Genomic DNA, 15908 nt, shown 5'->3' on the forward strand with positions numbered 1-15908 from the left:
TGAAAAATGCAGTGTATCAATCAGTACAATTATACTCATAACTAAGATGCATTATAAATATACAAAAAAAGTTCTACATCTTTTAACCAATTTACCAACTTTAATAAACACAACTAAAAGTGGCTTATGACACACAGTATAGTATTTGATTTTTTTTTTTATATAAAGACTTACATAGTCTAACTACAATGCAATGCTTACCAAACCCTGTTTATTTAGTTAGTTACATTGTTGCAATGCAATTATTGTCCCCAGTAAGGTTTCATAAAACATACAAAAATACAAAGCAAAAGAGCTGAACTATGAACTGGATGCAAACTTGGTATCAACTGGTCAAAGTGATGTTGATCAGATGATCAAAGCATGACTATAATGTTTTTCTAAGACATTTAGAAAAACATTAATACATTAAAACATTGATACAGAGAAGCAAAGTACTGCAAAGGTTAAAAAAAAGAAACTGACATGAGTAGTTGGTCATATTTTAGAGCTCACTGTAATGGAGCTTTAACAATCATAATGTTTGTGGAGGAAGGCATTCAATGAGGGCTTTGTAAAACTGATTAAATTGATGACTTCTGTAACTGAAATTGATGTTTTTTTCCCTCTCTTTAAATACATCATGTTATTATGATTAGGTGGTATTCACCAGGCAAATGATTTCAATTTTGTAAATAGCTTTAAAGATAATATTCAAGGGTGTCATTAGGCGAAGAAGCTGGATTTGAATATCAATGACAATATTCAATTGTTTCCCCCTATTTCATGCACTCTTGACCACAAATAAAGTATCTCAAAGCATTTCAAGTACTCTTTTGGCCCATATATGGTTGTCTTCAAATACCCGTTGGCATCAGGCTTCTCACTGGGGGTCTGTGCTGGAGGATCCCACAATGCCATGCTGTCGCAGAAGGTTCCTCAGGATCTGATTTTTGGACTTCCAGTCTTCCACCTGAGCAACAGCAACACAGAGAATACCGTAATAATGTAGTAATAATGCCTCATGCGCTGATTTATGACTTTCTATCAGGTATACAATAACCATGACTAAGTTACTACATTGGGATGATAATTGGTCTTTTATTAGAATGTTGCTATCAGCTACAAGCTTTATAAGTAATATTCTGGCTTTAAATAGACATATCTAAGTTGAAAGTTAAACAAATCACAATTATTGCAGTGGCACATTGCTGGTAAACCAGCATAATAACACTGTAATGTATGTATGGAATTTTACTTTTTAACCGATTTTTGCCAAGAAATGTCTAGGATGTGCTGTAGAATTTGTTATATGTTGCAAATATATACATTGAATTCCATTGAAATAAAGTTTTTCATTTAAAAACTACATGTTGGCTAGACGTCGTTTCACCTGCACATCACTCTATCAGCTCCTCCGAAAATAAAGTTTGCAAACAGAAAGCAACATCTACAAGACTTTGCTCCATGAAATCAATTACAGCTACAAAGATTACTCAATCGATTAGACAACTATTTTGATAATCGATAAGTAATAAAGTTTTGCATGTAGACTGTGGAGGTTGGGCAAAAACTTTTTTTCCCCAAGACCTACATTCACAAGAGTACTGCATTCACACAGACCACCTATCTGTCATAGGGGTTGATTATGCCTTGCAGTGCCCTGCTACGTCCTGCTATGCCCTGCTACGCCATTAACTACTACAACTCCTATTTCTAGTCATTGTTCCATTATCTTTATTGTGACTATAATTGCCACTGTTCATCACACCCCCAACTGGCACCGTCAGACACCACCTACCAAGAGCCTCGGTCTGTCCGAGGTTTCTTCCTAAAAGGGAGTTTTTCTCACCACTCAAGGTTTCTGCCTAAAAGGGAGTTTTTCCTCGCCACGGTCATACTAAATGCTTGCTCTTGGGGGAATTGCTGGAATTGTTGGGTCTTTGTAAATTATAGAGTGTGGTCTAGATCTACTCTATCTGTAAAGTGTCTTGAGATAACTCTAACTATGATTTGATACTATAAATAAAATTTAATTGAATTGCTGACAGTGATTAAGTCAAACATCCCCATTTCCATTGTTGGTGTACATGTGTATACGGTTGCCATTTCTTTCTACTTGACTGAGAATTATCTAAATGGTCAATGTTTCAAATCTTGTGCAGTGACAAAAAGTAATGACACTTGACAGTATTAGTGCCAAAACACATGCAGACATACCTCCTGTCTAAGTAGCTGGTTGTCAATCCTGAGACGATCAAGAGTGCTGATATCTTCCCCCAGCTTCAGGTTGCTCTGTCGGAGTTCCTTGATGTACTCGCAGGCTTTTGACAAGATCCCTCCTTTACTCTAAAACAAAACACAAGGCAACTTAAAAATCAAAGAAATTGCCCTCAGTCCCTTTTAATGTACAGTAACTAATACAGTAATAATGTATTTAATTTATAATCCCCTCAACAAAAACACCCAGATAAAACCCACCAGTGCCACTTTGTCTGTGTTATCTGTTTGTGTTATTTTAATGCATGTCATTCTGTTATGTTTGTACTTTTTCTGTAAGCGTGCTGTCTATAACATTCAGTGTTGTGACAAAGAATTTCCCCTTTGGGGACAATAAAGTCTATGAAGTTTATCCTTTTTGGAATCTAAACTGTTTGCGAATAGGACATCTAAAGAGTAACATTCCTTCACTGGATTTAATATCTTTGCCAGAGTGGAGTGGGAGTCTTAGCTGGACTTGCCTGTCCCGTCTTGGTATAGTCAATGTTACAGTCTGGGATGGCCTTTGACAGCTGGACAATCCAGTTGTTTATCTTGTCCCTGCGCCGGCGCTCAACTGTTGGAACAACATTTAAAATTGACTCTATCAATTATGTCTGCTCAGATATTTTAGTAAAATACAGCTATATCTTCAACTGGATGGACCACCCTGGATGTGGGCACTAACCTTCATTGTGCTGGGCTCGCCGTTTATCATCTCTGGAACCCCGAGGAGCCTCTTGCTTTCTAGACAACAGATTAGAACAAAGATATTAAGTTAGGGTGACTTGCCGGACGTAAAATAATTTCGGCATTAAGCTGTGCATTAATGCAAAAGTACTGTATTTCTGTTCAATTATGATGTAATTACGCTATGTATGGCTGAGTGCGAGGTGCGATTGTCCTTTGATTGGAACTCGTCAAAACTTCCTGGGGTGACATCATCACATAAAGCTGCCCTGTAAAATAAAATCGTATTGTCAGCTATAGGGAATAATTGTTAGTAGACATATAGCATATGCGGTGCCCTGCAGTGTCCTGCTGCGTCCTGCTGAACCCTGCTGCGTCCTGCTACGTCCTGCTATGCTCTGCTGTGCCACGCTACATCCTGTAACGCCCTGCTATGACATGAACTACTACGACTACCATTTGTATTCACTGTTCCATTATCTTTGTTTATTTTTTAACTTTATTGGAGTTTTTCCTCGCCACTGCCGCACTAAATGCTTGCTCTTGGGGGAATTACTAGAATTGTTGGGGCTTTGTAAACTATAGAGTGTGGTCTAGACCTACTCTATCAGTAAAGTGTCTCGAGATAACTCCTGTTATGATTTGATACTATAAATAAAATTGAATTGAACTGAATGATAATTAAAAGGCACAATGAGTAGGATTTTCCTAAAAAACAATGTATAGGGCTCATGCAAAAATAATCCCTCTCAATCATCACTTATGACCCACTAGAAGTGTGGGGCAGTGTCTGTCTGTCTGTGTTTATACACTATAAAGCCTTCAAGTTATGGGCAATGAAAAAAAAATAGACTCATATTTCTCCTCTATATTTCACAACATAAAAAAAGTCAGATGTCAGTCCAGAAACATCGTTCCCAATTTCTTCATTTGCATTATAGGACTGGTGTCTAGATTGGCTGCAATATAAGTTGCATGCTGGTCTCATTTGTAGTCGTAATACGTAATACGTTGTGTTAACACTGTATATTACAGCCTTTTTACAAATTATACAGCTTGCCGTTGTTTCCTTTTTGGCCTGAAAATATAGCCACACAGCGCACTTCCTCCTCTCTGCCATTCTTCTGCTCCGTCTCTGTCCTGCTTGTGTGTGTGTGTGTGTGTGTGTGTGTGTGTGTGTGTGTGTGTGTGCTGCTGACCGCCGCCGGGCCACGGCTGCTTGCTTGCTTGTGTGCCTGGTGCTGCTAAGTCACGTGATGGTACAACATCAAATCACAAGAGGGGGGGAGGAGGAGGAGCAAAGTGTGCCTGCTCTGCGCTGTGACAGCAGCAGCACTTACAGTACACAGACACAGACAGCCAGGTCGCCTCTTTGATGAAACTGCAGCAGTGCACACTGGAGAGAAACTAAAACTAAAGTATCGATCTCATTGCACTGGTATTGACCAATATCAATACCAACATTGGTATCGATATTATCGATATTTAGATTGATCCGCCCACCACTAATGAGCATTAGAGGTAGTGTTACATTCATGTAAGAAAATGAAGACCTGTTTAAAATTATTTCAGAACTAGCACACAATACTGCAGCGAATTTAAGACTTTTTAAGGCCTAAAATTTTGACTTTGAAATTTTAGACTTTTTAAAACTTTTTAAGACCCCGCGGAAACCCTGTTTCTGAAAATGGCATTTTACTGTGCCATATATGATTATATACAGGCAGTAATTACCCGTGGGTGTGGTCTGGCCCAGCAGTGTGTCAGAGGCCTGCACTGTAGTCACCATGGTGCCAGTGGTGGCGTCTGCGATGGTGGCAGGGTAGTAGGTGTACTGCGTCTCTGTGCTGCTGTCTCCCTCCAACCCCTCAGGCTGGGAGAACACAGCCTGACATCAAAGAGACATTAACTCCACTGTTAGTTGTGTTGCACTGTTCAACTGGTACAAAAGAAATGAGAGATCAAATCTATCAGGAAGTGTAAATCCACAAGTAACTTTAAATAACTAAAAATGTATATTTACTAGACACAAGTATACTGTATACAAAAACTGAGCATGAAAGAACCACAAAATAAAGCTCAACATACACCAAACATAATTGGTAACTATAAAGTGCGCTGAGACAAAAATAGTTACAGATAAAGTTAGGGGGCAATGAAGTTGCAATAAAAAAAATGTAAGTAAATGACATCACATCAGGGTTGAGAAATAGAAAAACTTAGTTAATCAATGACATGTAATGCCAACTGATGACCAATAGCGGTGAATCAAGGTCACCGCTTACTAAGAGGAAAGTTCCACCCTCCAACATATTATCAGCCTTTACATTTTTGATGACATTCACAGTGCTGAATATCAGTGATGAAGGGGAGTAACGGAACCCGTTTAATCTGTCGCCTCATCTACTCTCGATAGCAAGGTATTTAGCTTTTCCAAGTTATTGTTTTCCAAACAAGAGAAGACTTGTGTCATAGGTTTAAAACAAAATGTGTTTGGGGGTTGGTGTTGCATTACATAGGTTAGAGTTCAGAGTTGTGGGCACAAACACTGGGGTGGGACATCCCTACCATTTTGTTCCTTGATTGCTTAGGATGTCCCAACCAAGTGTTTGTGGTAATACATATGTATCAAACACGTTGAAATAACAGCTGTAGCCTAGGTATTTTTTTTTAAGTTAGTTGATCCAAATACTGGATGTCTGTGTTCAAAACTTAATTTTCTGAGGCTTAAATTAGTGATATGATATGAATTAAAATTTAACAGGGAGAATGTGACTTCTGAAATTGGTAGGACACAATCAACAACAGAGAAGATGTATCACTCTGGTGGAGTTGTGAGAACCACAGGTCCACTTGTGGTTGTACAGTGGTGTTACGGAGCAGAGTTTCGTCCATCACAAACAATCTTTGGCCGAGTACTAGTCTGGCTCAACGGATGTACATTGCTGGGATAAAGCCTGACATCCATCTCTCTACTTCCGCTATCCCTGCTATCTATTTTGCAAGGGCCCCGTTGCTGCATCCAGGGCTGAGCACCGCCCAGGATGGTTGTGATTGGTTAAAAAAAAAAAATAAACAAGTCAGAGCGTTTTCCCCCTATTGCAGAAAAAATAAACGGTGTAGCCAGACCATACCCCAGCCCTGTGGAGATAGGTCTGGCAACGTGAGACAGACACTGGCTGCAGAAAGCACTTTAACCAGACTACACACAAGCTATGTTTTAGCCTCAAGTTAGCCTCTAGTCATCAAGTTACCCACAGAATTAATTAGAGTAAGTAAGTAAGTAAGTAAGTAAGTAAGTAAAGTTTTTTGTAGAGCACCTTTCACAGATAAAAATAACAAAGTGCTTCACAATAAAATTTAATACAATACAACAAATTAAATACAAGAAAATTGAAATACAAATAGAAAACATAACAAACAACCACAAAAACCTTGACTAACCAAAAGGCTGCTTGAATAGCAGAGCCTTCAATTGCTTTTTAAAAGATTCGACAGAATTCACACAACGTAGAGAGGGAGGCAAGACATTCTACAGCCTAGGAGCCACTGATGGAATGATCGGTCCCCTCTAGTTTAAAAATGAGTGCGGGGAACCACTAATAGCTTCTGATAGAGGTGTGAATCTTCACTGATGTCCCAATTTGATCCGATTACAATTATCATGTCAGCGATTCGATTCAAATCGATATCTCGATGCATCACGATGCGTCAAATACATTTTTCTATTAAAGCCATATAGGATATTTAATTCATAGCTTTTCAAGCTTCAAAAATAAATTGGATACATAAAACTACAGCACTGAGCACATGGCACTTCCTGAATGTGCAAACCATAACAGAAATGTTGTTAGGCATACATTAAATTGTAAATAGAAAAAAATCGATTATGGCCCGGTCGATTATCGATGCAGCATCGTCTATGTCCAAGATTCGATGCATCGATTGTTTTCAACACCTCTAGCTTCTGACCTAATGACCTCAGACTTCGGGTGGGAGTATGAAGCTGAATCAAGTCAGAGATGTAGGGAGGAACTTGACCGTGCAGGGCTCTAAAAGTAAGGACCAGGATTTTAAATTGAATTCTATACTGGACTGGTAACCAGTGAAGTGATGCTGGATATGATTGCCAAAGTTATTACCAGTGTAAGTGATGGTCAGTGTCAGCTAAGATGAGAAACACCTACCTGAATGTTTGATAAAGTGCTCTTTACTAATGATAAATAGAGTTTAGCGAATCCGTGCATCCTGTGTCTAATAGTGCGTTCCATACCTCGGAACATCGGAAGCCGGATCTGGGAATGACGCCACACCCGAGTTGAACGTGTTCCATTTAACAAGTCGGATTTTCACTGTGGGGTTAGCTCTAGCCAGGTTAGCCATTGTTAGCATTACCAGTTGATAACAACGAATTATGCCACTTTTGTGCTCCAAACAGCGTAGCGAAATGTCCACAGATAGAAGTTGGACAGCACTGTGTGTACGACTGATTTAATGAGACACAAATAAGACAGAAGTGCTAATAAACTGTATATTACTACAGCGTTCACTGCTGTTTATGCACGGAGCAGCCATGTTGGATTTTGAGCTTGGGGTACTGTGAGGTTGTCTGACTTCCCAGCTCGGGAATCCGAGTTCAGGGGGGCGTTTCCGACTTTGACCTCGGAAAATCCGACATCCGAGTACAAATGGAACGCACAAAATAAACTCAGCTCGATTTTAGTATGAAAACATCAGGGTTGAAAGGTGACTTAATAGCATAGTCTTTAATAGAGATCAGAAAGGCATGCTTATAGAGTTAGTCAGTGTCGTTCTAACCTGTGTGACAGTCTGGGTGGTTGCGGGGAAACCAGTGACCAGGCTGACCGCTGCAGCTCCATCTGTCTGCCCCTCCAACTGGCCATCTGACACCTGGATCACTCTGTAGGTCACCTGGTGCACAGAGTCTATATTTCATTATCACTGAGGTGACATATATACACAGCTGTAGAGCAATAAGAGCATACAGATACAGAGTCTAAATCTAACTTCTACTTTTAGGTCTCCATTAAGTGAATTGGGTCATGAGTACTGAGACCAGGGGGTAATGTGACTGGCATTCTGGCGCAATTATCAAGAATTTGCTATTTTCTGCTCACAATGAAAAATTGTGTTTCCAGGACCGAAGCAGAAGCCTGCTGAACCTGATAAACAAGGACAGCCTGGGGGGGACCTTGTGATGACTGTTCGGCCAATTAAAGGAGCTGCTTTTGGCTCTTACTTTCTTTTTTCTTTTTCTTTTTTTAGGTTTGGTGTGGCTACAGTCGTCAGTACTGTGACCCCCAAGGTCTTTTAGAGATCCCGAGGATTCAGGAGTGGATGTCTATTACTTAAATTGCTTTAACCCAACTAGTGGAACAATCTAAATCACAATTCACTCCAGTGTGCTTTGGCCTTGCTTTTCAGTTCTATATCTACAATATTAATCCAAAATCTATTAAAGAGTTTCTGCAGGTTTCACCAAGTCAAATGTAAGACCTTTTAAGACCTTTTTAAGACCATTATGAATGAAATTTAAGACCTTTATCACAACATCAACTAAGCCTTGAATTCTGTTTTTTTAAGACAAGTATCGTTAAACTTGAACTTCCCCATAGCTGAAGAATAAAATCTGTTTTATGTCTGTGGTACAATCCGAAAGAGACTCGCGCCAACAATAAATAAGTTGCATGTTGGTCTCATTTGTAGTCGTAATACAGCGAAATTATTTGGACTAATGAAAGAAAGAACTACAACACCACAGAATTAAAAAAGAGTATTAGAGGTTGTGTTGCATGAACGTAGGAAAATTAGGACCTGTTTAAATTATTTAAGACCTAGAACACAATACTTCAGCGAATGTAAGACTCTTTAAGGCCTAACATTATGATTTTTAAATTTTAGACTTTTTAACACTTTTTAAGACCCCGCGGAAACCCTGTATTATTTGTTGTATTGTCTCTGCCTGATTGCTGTCTGTGTGTATAGCATGTCCAGAAAGATTTTCCTGAATGAGAGTTCCCCCGCTGCAGACGTCCACAGGTATATTTGTGGTTATGTGTATTACATCACAATGAACATGTCAGGTAAAGTCTTGCCAAATTTTAAATAACAAATCAAAACCATCTCAAAATACTGTTGTTATTACTTTCTCCTACCTGCCCGCCGGCTCCTTCTGTCTTGAAGAGATATTTGATGGGTTGGTCAGTGAAGGTGGCAGCGGACTGAATCGTGGCAATAGCTGCCGGGTCCTCTGCCGTGGCTACAGACCCTGAAGGAGCACAAAACCACATAACATGTTAACTTTGTAGTTGTCAAAAATAGCTAATGTAAACAACAGCTTTAAGACTGCTTAAAACTATATCATTAGTGCTTCAGGTATAATCACACAACCATGTGTGCTGTTACAAAGTAGTCTAAAACGTGTGACATGAAATGATATACACTGAGCATCTACAGCATGTTTTCATGGTTAAAATGTTTAGTACATACACTCATGTTGACTTCAAAGGGTTTCACTGGATTGGGCTAAGACATTTCAAAAACATACAGCATTAAAAGCCTGAACCACCACTAATTAAGGATTAGACAATTCCTGATACTGGGGTGTTTGACTTATAGGGGTGCAAGATAAATCGACTCAATATCGTTATCGCAATATCATGTTGCACAATATTATATCTAGGGGTGCAAGATATATTGACTCAATATCGTTATCGCAATATATCGAAAGTGTCGCAATAAGTATGCAATTTATTTGTTTATTTTGTGGAGCGCTGCGTCCCGTCCGTTGGCTGTGTGGCTTAGTTGTGTTTGATTTAGAGCCCCCTTGAAACGCTATAATGATCATGTTTCATTGGCCAGTTACCGTGCAACTTGCACATGTTAGTGCACGTCAGAGCACGGGTCCACTACGTGACTAACCCTATGGAGCGTGCCACGTGTGTGTATATTTCGACAAAGTGACAGTATAAGTGAAGAAATTGATAGAGACAACAAAACGGAACGAATCAGAGAAGAGAAAGAAAAGTTGTGTCCTGTTCTCTTTATTTATATATTTTATACTGTACAACCAGTAAAACATGTCCTGTTCTGTAGACATGGTCCTTATTTATTTATTCATGTTGTACCAGTCCAATATGACCGTCAGTTGAAATAAACCTTGTGTTGTAAGAGAACTTGTTTAATTTGTTATGAATCTATTTTGATGTGTTTTCGCGTAACTTTTGTAATTTTACATACATGTTTAAAAATATCGATATCGCAATATTCATAATCAATATCGCAATATCACATTTTGTCAATATCGCTCAACCCTATTGACTTATGAAAAACAAACAACGTACCCTTGGTACATATTTAATCACTTTGAATACTTTTTCACAACACAGTTAAGATAGTGACACTGATTTAATAAGAAATAATGACAGGTTGTTGTTGTTGTTTTACCTTCCTCGTTGACGGTAACACTCCCATCTTGATCAGGGCTTTTCTGTTGGCTGCACACATGGAAATACAAGAGATGTTGCGGTTACATTAGCTGATTGATTCATTAACTACTAGCTAGTCAGTGGAGCGGTAGCCTAGTCTCTCAACGTATTTTTGTTGTTCAGGTTATTAGTTGACAATGGCGCGTGTTAACGTTACAGTCCCACTCACCTCTTCATTTCTGCCGACAGTCTTTGCCGAGGAGACCGCCTTCACTCGCGCCACCAGCCAGACTGTGAAGCAAGTTCATAAGTTTGACAAAAAGACGGAAGACAATTTGTTCAAAACTAGACTATATTGACTATCGATATGCCTTTAAACGACAATGACGCTAAAGATGAAACCTAGAAGAATAGGGTTGTTGTTGGTAGCTAGCTGTGAGGCTGTGCGAGCTGAGTCAGAGCAGCGAACATTACCATGGACGATAACGGAAACTGACCGTCTTTGCATTCAAAATTAAAGCATTCCGAACAAAAAAAAAGAAAAAAGAAAAGAAAAGAGTGTGATGTGTGTGATGAAAACAGTATTATGAAAACGCGTTTTCAATTACTTAATATAATTCATGAATGATGTCTGTATTTTAACTCTTAAAAGTCTTTCATTTACATAGATTTTTATAGACGTTGTAAACAAGTATTTTGCTTTGGAGATTCACACCGAAAATTACGTTTCATTGTTGCTAACTTGACACGGATCGTACCTTTCTGCTACATTAACACTCGGCCCCAGCGGTTTTTACAGATGTTTAACCAAGTACTTTTTGTTCCGCTAACTTTGTGGTCGCAGTGTCCGCAATAACAAATACATACGATTTAAAATGATATATAAGAGGCTAAAATGTGTGTCAAATTATGTTGAATATATTCCAGTATGAACAAAGATCTACTTACGCCGCAGTGGTCCCTCCCCCGATATTTGTCAACAGACTTGCGTCGATGTCGACTAAACGCATGCGCGACAGGAAATTAATCCCCCCGATTTCAGATCAGTTCTGATCAAGGCAACGCGAATATCTGACCCACGGTCTGTGGTTGATAGTGCCTCATTTTCAGTGGAGACAGGTCGTTGAGGAACTTTATTGTTTAGTTTAGTTTTTATTGCAAAATAGTTGCATAACAAAGAGCAGTTACATACAGTATAGCAAGGGTTAAGGGGTAAATACATTATATAATTAAAAAGAAAGGATTCAGCAGTTCTAGCAGCTGTCTGTCTCTGATCTTTTCAGATGACAATTATACCTCCTGTCCAGTGGGGCACAACCTTAAACATCTAGCCTTAAAATGCAGCATAAAATAATGCAGCACTAATATTAATCCAAGATAATAGTAAAACACTAGGGGAAATTTTACAGCATTAATTAGTAGCCTACTTTTAGTCATTGTAGAACACTAACATTATATGATAGGCGGTATTTAAATGCAACCGCAAAGGGATACAATGAAAGTAACAACAACAAATCAATGGTAGGCTATGCTGGTATGCAAGATTTGTTTGAGAGTTCTTAACAGAATGAAAGACAGTAAAATACTGGACAGCGCCCGCGTTTCGATCCCAGAGAGGAATGGAGATCATAATTCATATAGAATTGTTGGTCGAAGTAACCACTGAGCTACACCAGTGCATCTACAATCGAAGGAAACAGACCTTATATAGCTAGCCTGTAACAGCAGCTGGTGTCTGCTAGTGTTGGCCCTAAAGGGACGCTGCTGTGGAAAAACAACTTCAAAGGTCTGCAACAGTGCTTTATCCTTTTTAAGAAGGCATTACTGTAAAAGTTGGACGTTGTGGTGAAGTATGAAATCGGTCAGAGAGAAAATACTCGACAGCGCCCATGGTTTGAACCCGGGGAGGGCTGGAAGTGGAACCATAAGTAAAATTACTTGGCGAGCGTAATAACCATAGACGTATAGAGCTCGTCAACGCCAGTAGGCAGTAGCGGTCGATGCGGCGTCTACTCTACATATGTCTATGGTAATAACCACCGAGCTACACCGGCGCATTTGTAGGAGCAGGAAATAGACTGTTTATTGGATGTTGGTTTTTGCTCTGAACGTGCAACATTGCTGTTGAGAAAATATTTCAAAGTGTTTCACACCTCTTCAAGAAAGCATTACTGTAAGTTGGATATTGCTGTGCAGTTAGAAATCGGAGGGACAAAAAAACGTACTGACACGGTCTAGATTTGTACCCGGGGAGGAATTGAAAGCAAACTATTAAAATGGCTTTGAAGTTTGAGATAACCACTGCTCTATACCGATGCAACGAGTTTTGTGGGAAACTGTCTTCCATTATCATGAGCCATGTGGGTCTTTTAAAGTCTATTCTGTGATGCATAACAGACAGGGACTTGTTCTCATTAAAGGATTTGGTTACTTTTATCAATAAAAACTAGCAGCCATATGTGTGACATGAATAGAAACGCATTGTAAAGATTAGTGCTCCATAAATGCAACTTTTGCTGACTTAGAGAGTGGGAAGATTTCAGGTAAAAGGTGTTGGCTTTTTTAGGAATTGCCAGAGCAGCAGTCCACATTTATGACTTTTTAGTGAGAGACTCATTGTCAATCCTGTGATTATAAAAGGTAATCAATGTTTTAAAAAATCCCAGTGGGGTCAATTCAGTGAATTAGCTTAAGACCCTGTGGTAGTGCTGAGCCTATTAGTCCGTTAATTAGTGAGCAGATTACAGAAGTCTAATCAATCATTCTTTTCATAGTCAAACCAACATCATATGCTGAACATAACATGATATTATCTGAAGGTATTATCCGAATTAACCAAGCAGTCTTCTGTTTCAATAATAGTTTTTATTTTAGTTAAAATGACAAATATTTCAAACTGTTTACACAGTTATAAGAAGCCAAAGGTCAACGCTATTTTGAAAGAAGAACTACTCATTAGTCTATATGTCTGCAGAGTTGAATAGTGGATTCTAACGATTAAAAAAAGGTCTTGAGTCATGTTAGGAAATAAATGTTTAAATGCAATTTAGATATCAGGCTGCAATGCGAAAGAAGACCAGACAATCCCGACTGAAGATAGAGGTTGTGGGGATCACTGAAACCTTTGACCCCTGACTTCCTGTCGTTCTGTGTGTGGTCGCAAGAAGAGCCATTTCACACAACTCGTTATCACCTCTTTTACTGAAAGACCCCAGTTTTAATCTCCCCCTGGTGTTTGTCTGCCTCTGGTGGTCAATTGATAATATTCACTGGATGATATCCCTGCCCTGTTACACTAATAGTCTTGCAGCTGATGTGATGCTCTGTAGGCCTATTTGGTTCCACACATAGAATAATATTTACAGTCTATGGTTCCACAATAGATCAGCAAGAGGTCCTGGCATCTGGAAGACCGAGCCGAGGCTGATGTACAGAGTCCTAAACAGAATTATGGACAGCAAGTCAGAACAGATGGAGAGAAAAGATTGGGCAGTGCATGTGGTTTGATCCTGCGAAGGGATGGAGATCAGCAACACTCCTAAGTGAATTAGTAACCACTGAGCTACACCAATGCATCTGTAACAGCTGGCAACAGACCTTAAGGCTGATGTTGTCTTCTCTGTAGGTCCTAAAGGGTGATTGTATCCTCTAAAAGACATTACTGTAAAAGTTAGATGTGCAGTGAATGTTTCAGGTAGAATTATTGATCGAAGTAAACACTAAGTTATTCCAGTACCTTTATAAACATGAGCCTGTGAGTGCTACAGAATTGACTCTGTGATGCATGCACAGAGAGGGACTTAGCCTTGTTCTTAGTTTTTTAAAATTTGATTGCAAACAGTACATTAAACCAATTCTGTACTCTAACAACAAGAAAGCTGTTAAAACACTAAATGTATGTACTATTCAATATTTTGTATTATTTATTAAAGATGTGCAGATTAGGAAGTGAGAGCAGATTGCTTGTTGTCAAAATTAGCATTTTTTGTGAGCGAAATAAAACAAAATCACATATTTTTTAACTTCTAGAAACAGTGCAAATGTACAACAGTTAAATGCAAATGAATACCTTTCTTTCTTTCTTTCTTTCTTTTTAAAGATGTTTTTATTGAAGCCAAAGAGCAATTCTTCATATATAAATACACATGAGAAAGACAAACAATGAACCCCCTACCCCTGCAACCCATTTCAATTTCTCACTTGTTTACAATTGAAAAAATTGAAGAAAACATTCATAAAAATCAATTAAGTAAGGTATATGGTCCTGATCAGTGTTGGGCAAGTTACTTAAAAAAAGTAATTAGTTACAGTTACTAGTTACTTCTTCCAAAAAGTAGCTAAATTAGTTACTCAGTTACAAATTATAAAAGTAACTGGTTACTTCAGAAAGTAACTATTGCGTTACTTTCAAATACATTTTTAAATGCTCAAATGTGACCCCACCTCCACCCCTCTTTAACGCAATTATTTATGATAAATTTGAATATTATAATGAAATGGACACTTAATACAATACATTATTAACAGAAACAATGTACACAAATCTAAACTATTTTAATGTTGCTGTGGGACAAAGTGAGACTAGCCTCCAATCAAATGCCATGTAGGCCTATGTAGATATTATGTTTATATAGTGGATCGATACAAATAACACAATAGATGTTTTGGAACTTTTAATATTTATTGCCCCTCAACAGGCCACAACTGGGCAAAATTAAATTATGCTTGTTAAGCACTATACCAAAAATAAATAACAAATATATACACTCTTTGTAGTGCAAATAAAACGTTGAAAGATGTTTGAGTAAGTTTGAATTACTTAACACCGACGTGGATAGGCACATTTGCCCAGGGCATAATGTGCATTTCACGATTACATTCGTTCCTTTAATTTCTTGGAGGGAAAAGTAATGGCTATACTTCCATTTAGAGAAGGCTACTTTTGGATTATTTGGGCTCGCCATACCTGTCTCTCGTTGACTGACTCGCTTGTGTTGTTCGTTGTGTGTCCGACTATGCGTGCTTTCGAACACCCGCCCAACCCTACCTCTGATTGGCTTACCATGACATTTTACTCAACCTCAGCCAATCGTCAGCATTTATGCGCTTGTCTCGTGCACTGCCCACTAACCAAGGAAGAACAGTAAAAAAAGTCTTTGCCCCTCGGCTCAGAGATCTAGTTGGTCTGATGAAAAAAACAGCTTAAATTATAGTAATGCGCTGCATTTCTTGGCAGTAACGGTAATGGCGTTATTAAAATGGGTAGAGTAATCAATTAGATTACTCGTTACTGAAAAAAGTAACGCTGTTAGTAACGCCGTTATTTATAACGTCGTTATTCCCATCACTGGTCCTGATATATATACATAAATACAACATATTACAGCATTGAGCCAGTCCAAGCCAGAAGACACATTTTCATGCTACTTCACTAGCCAGGGAGGTGTAATGATGATAGTAAGGCCAAAAAGATGAAAGGAAAGATCTTTTCACGTGTACTATAAGATGTAAAATTTAACTATTACCAATTCG

At 38.6% G+C, this 15908-nt stretch overlaps 1 protein-coding gene across 2 annotated transcripts; it reads right to left on the reverse strand.

Annotated features, from left to right (window-relative positions):
* Positions 1-149: 149 nt before the first annotated feature.
* On the reverse strand, positions 150-11343 carry usf1 (upstream transcription factor 1). 2 transcript variants are annotated; one of them, XM_036001713.1, is made up of 11 exons: positions 11325-11343; positions 10606-10668; positions 10396-10445; positions 9105-9217; positions 7747-7860; positions 4663-4816; positions 3110-3197; positions 2927-2985; positions 2721-2815; positions 2200-2328; positions 150-952 (listed from the first exon to the last, which is right to left on the reverse strand). In XM_036001713.1, the coding sequence occupies exons 2-11, from the start codon at positions 10611-10613 to the stop codon at positions 863-865; spliced, it is 900 nt and encodes a 299-aa protein (XP_035857606.1). In that variant the 5' UTR covers positions 10614-10668; positions 11325-11343; the 3' UTR covers positions 150-862. The 2 variants fall into 2 exon arrangements, with proteins under 2 accessions (XP_035857606.1, XP_031139402.1); XM_031283542.2 differs by lacking the exon at positions 11325-11343 and adding an exon at positions 11135-11260 and having other exon boundaries at positions 10606-10667.
* Between the last annotated feature and the right edge of the window lie 4565 nt (positions 11344-15908).

This window comes from Sander lucioperca, chromosome 5, assembly GCF_008315115.2.
Source record: "Sander lucioperca isolate FBNREF2018 chromosome 5, SLUC_FBN_1.2, whole genome shotgun sequence".
Taxonomy (NCBI): domain Eukaryota; kingdom Metazoa; phylum Chordata; class Actinopteri; order Perciformes; family Percidae; genus Sander; species Sander lucioperca.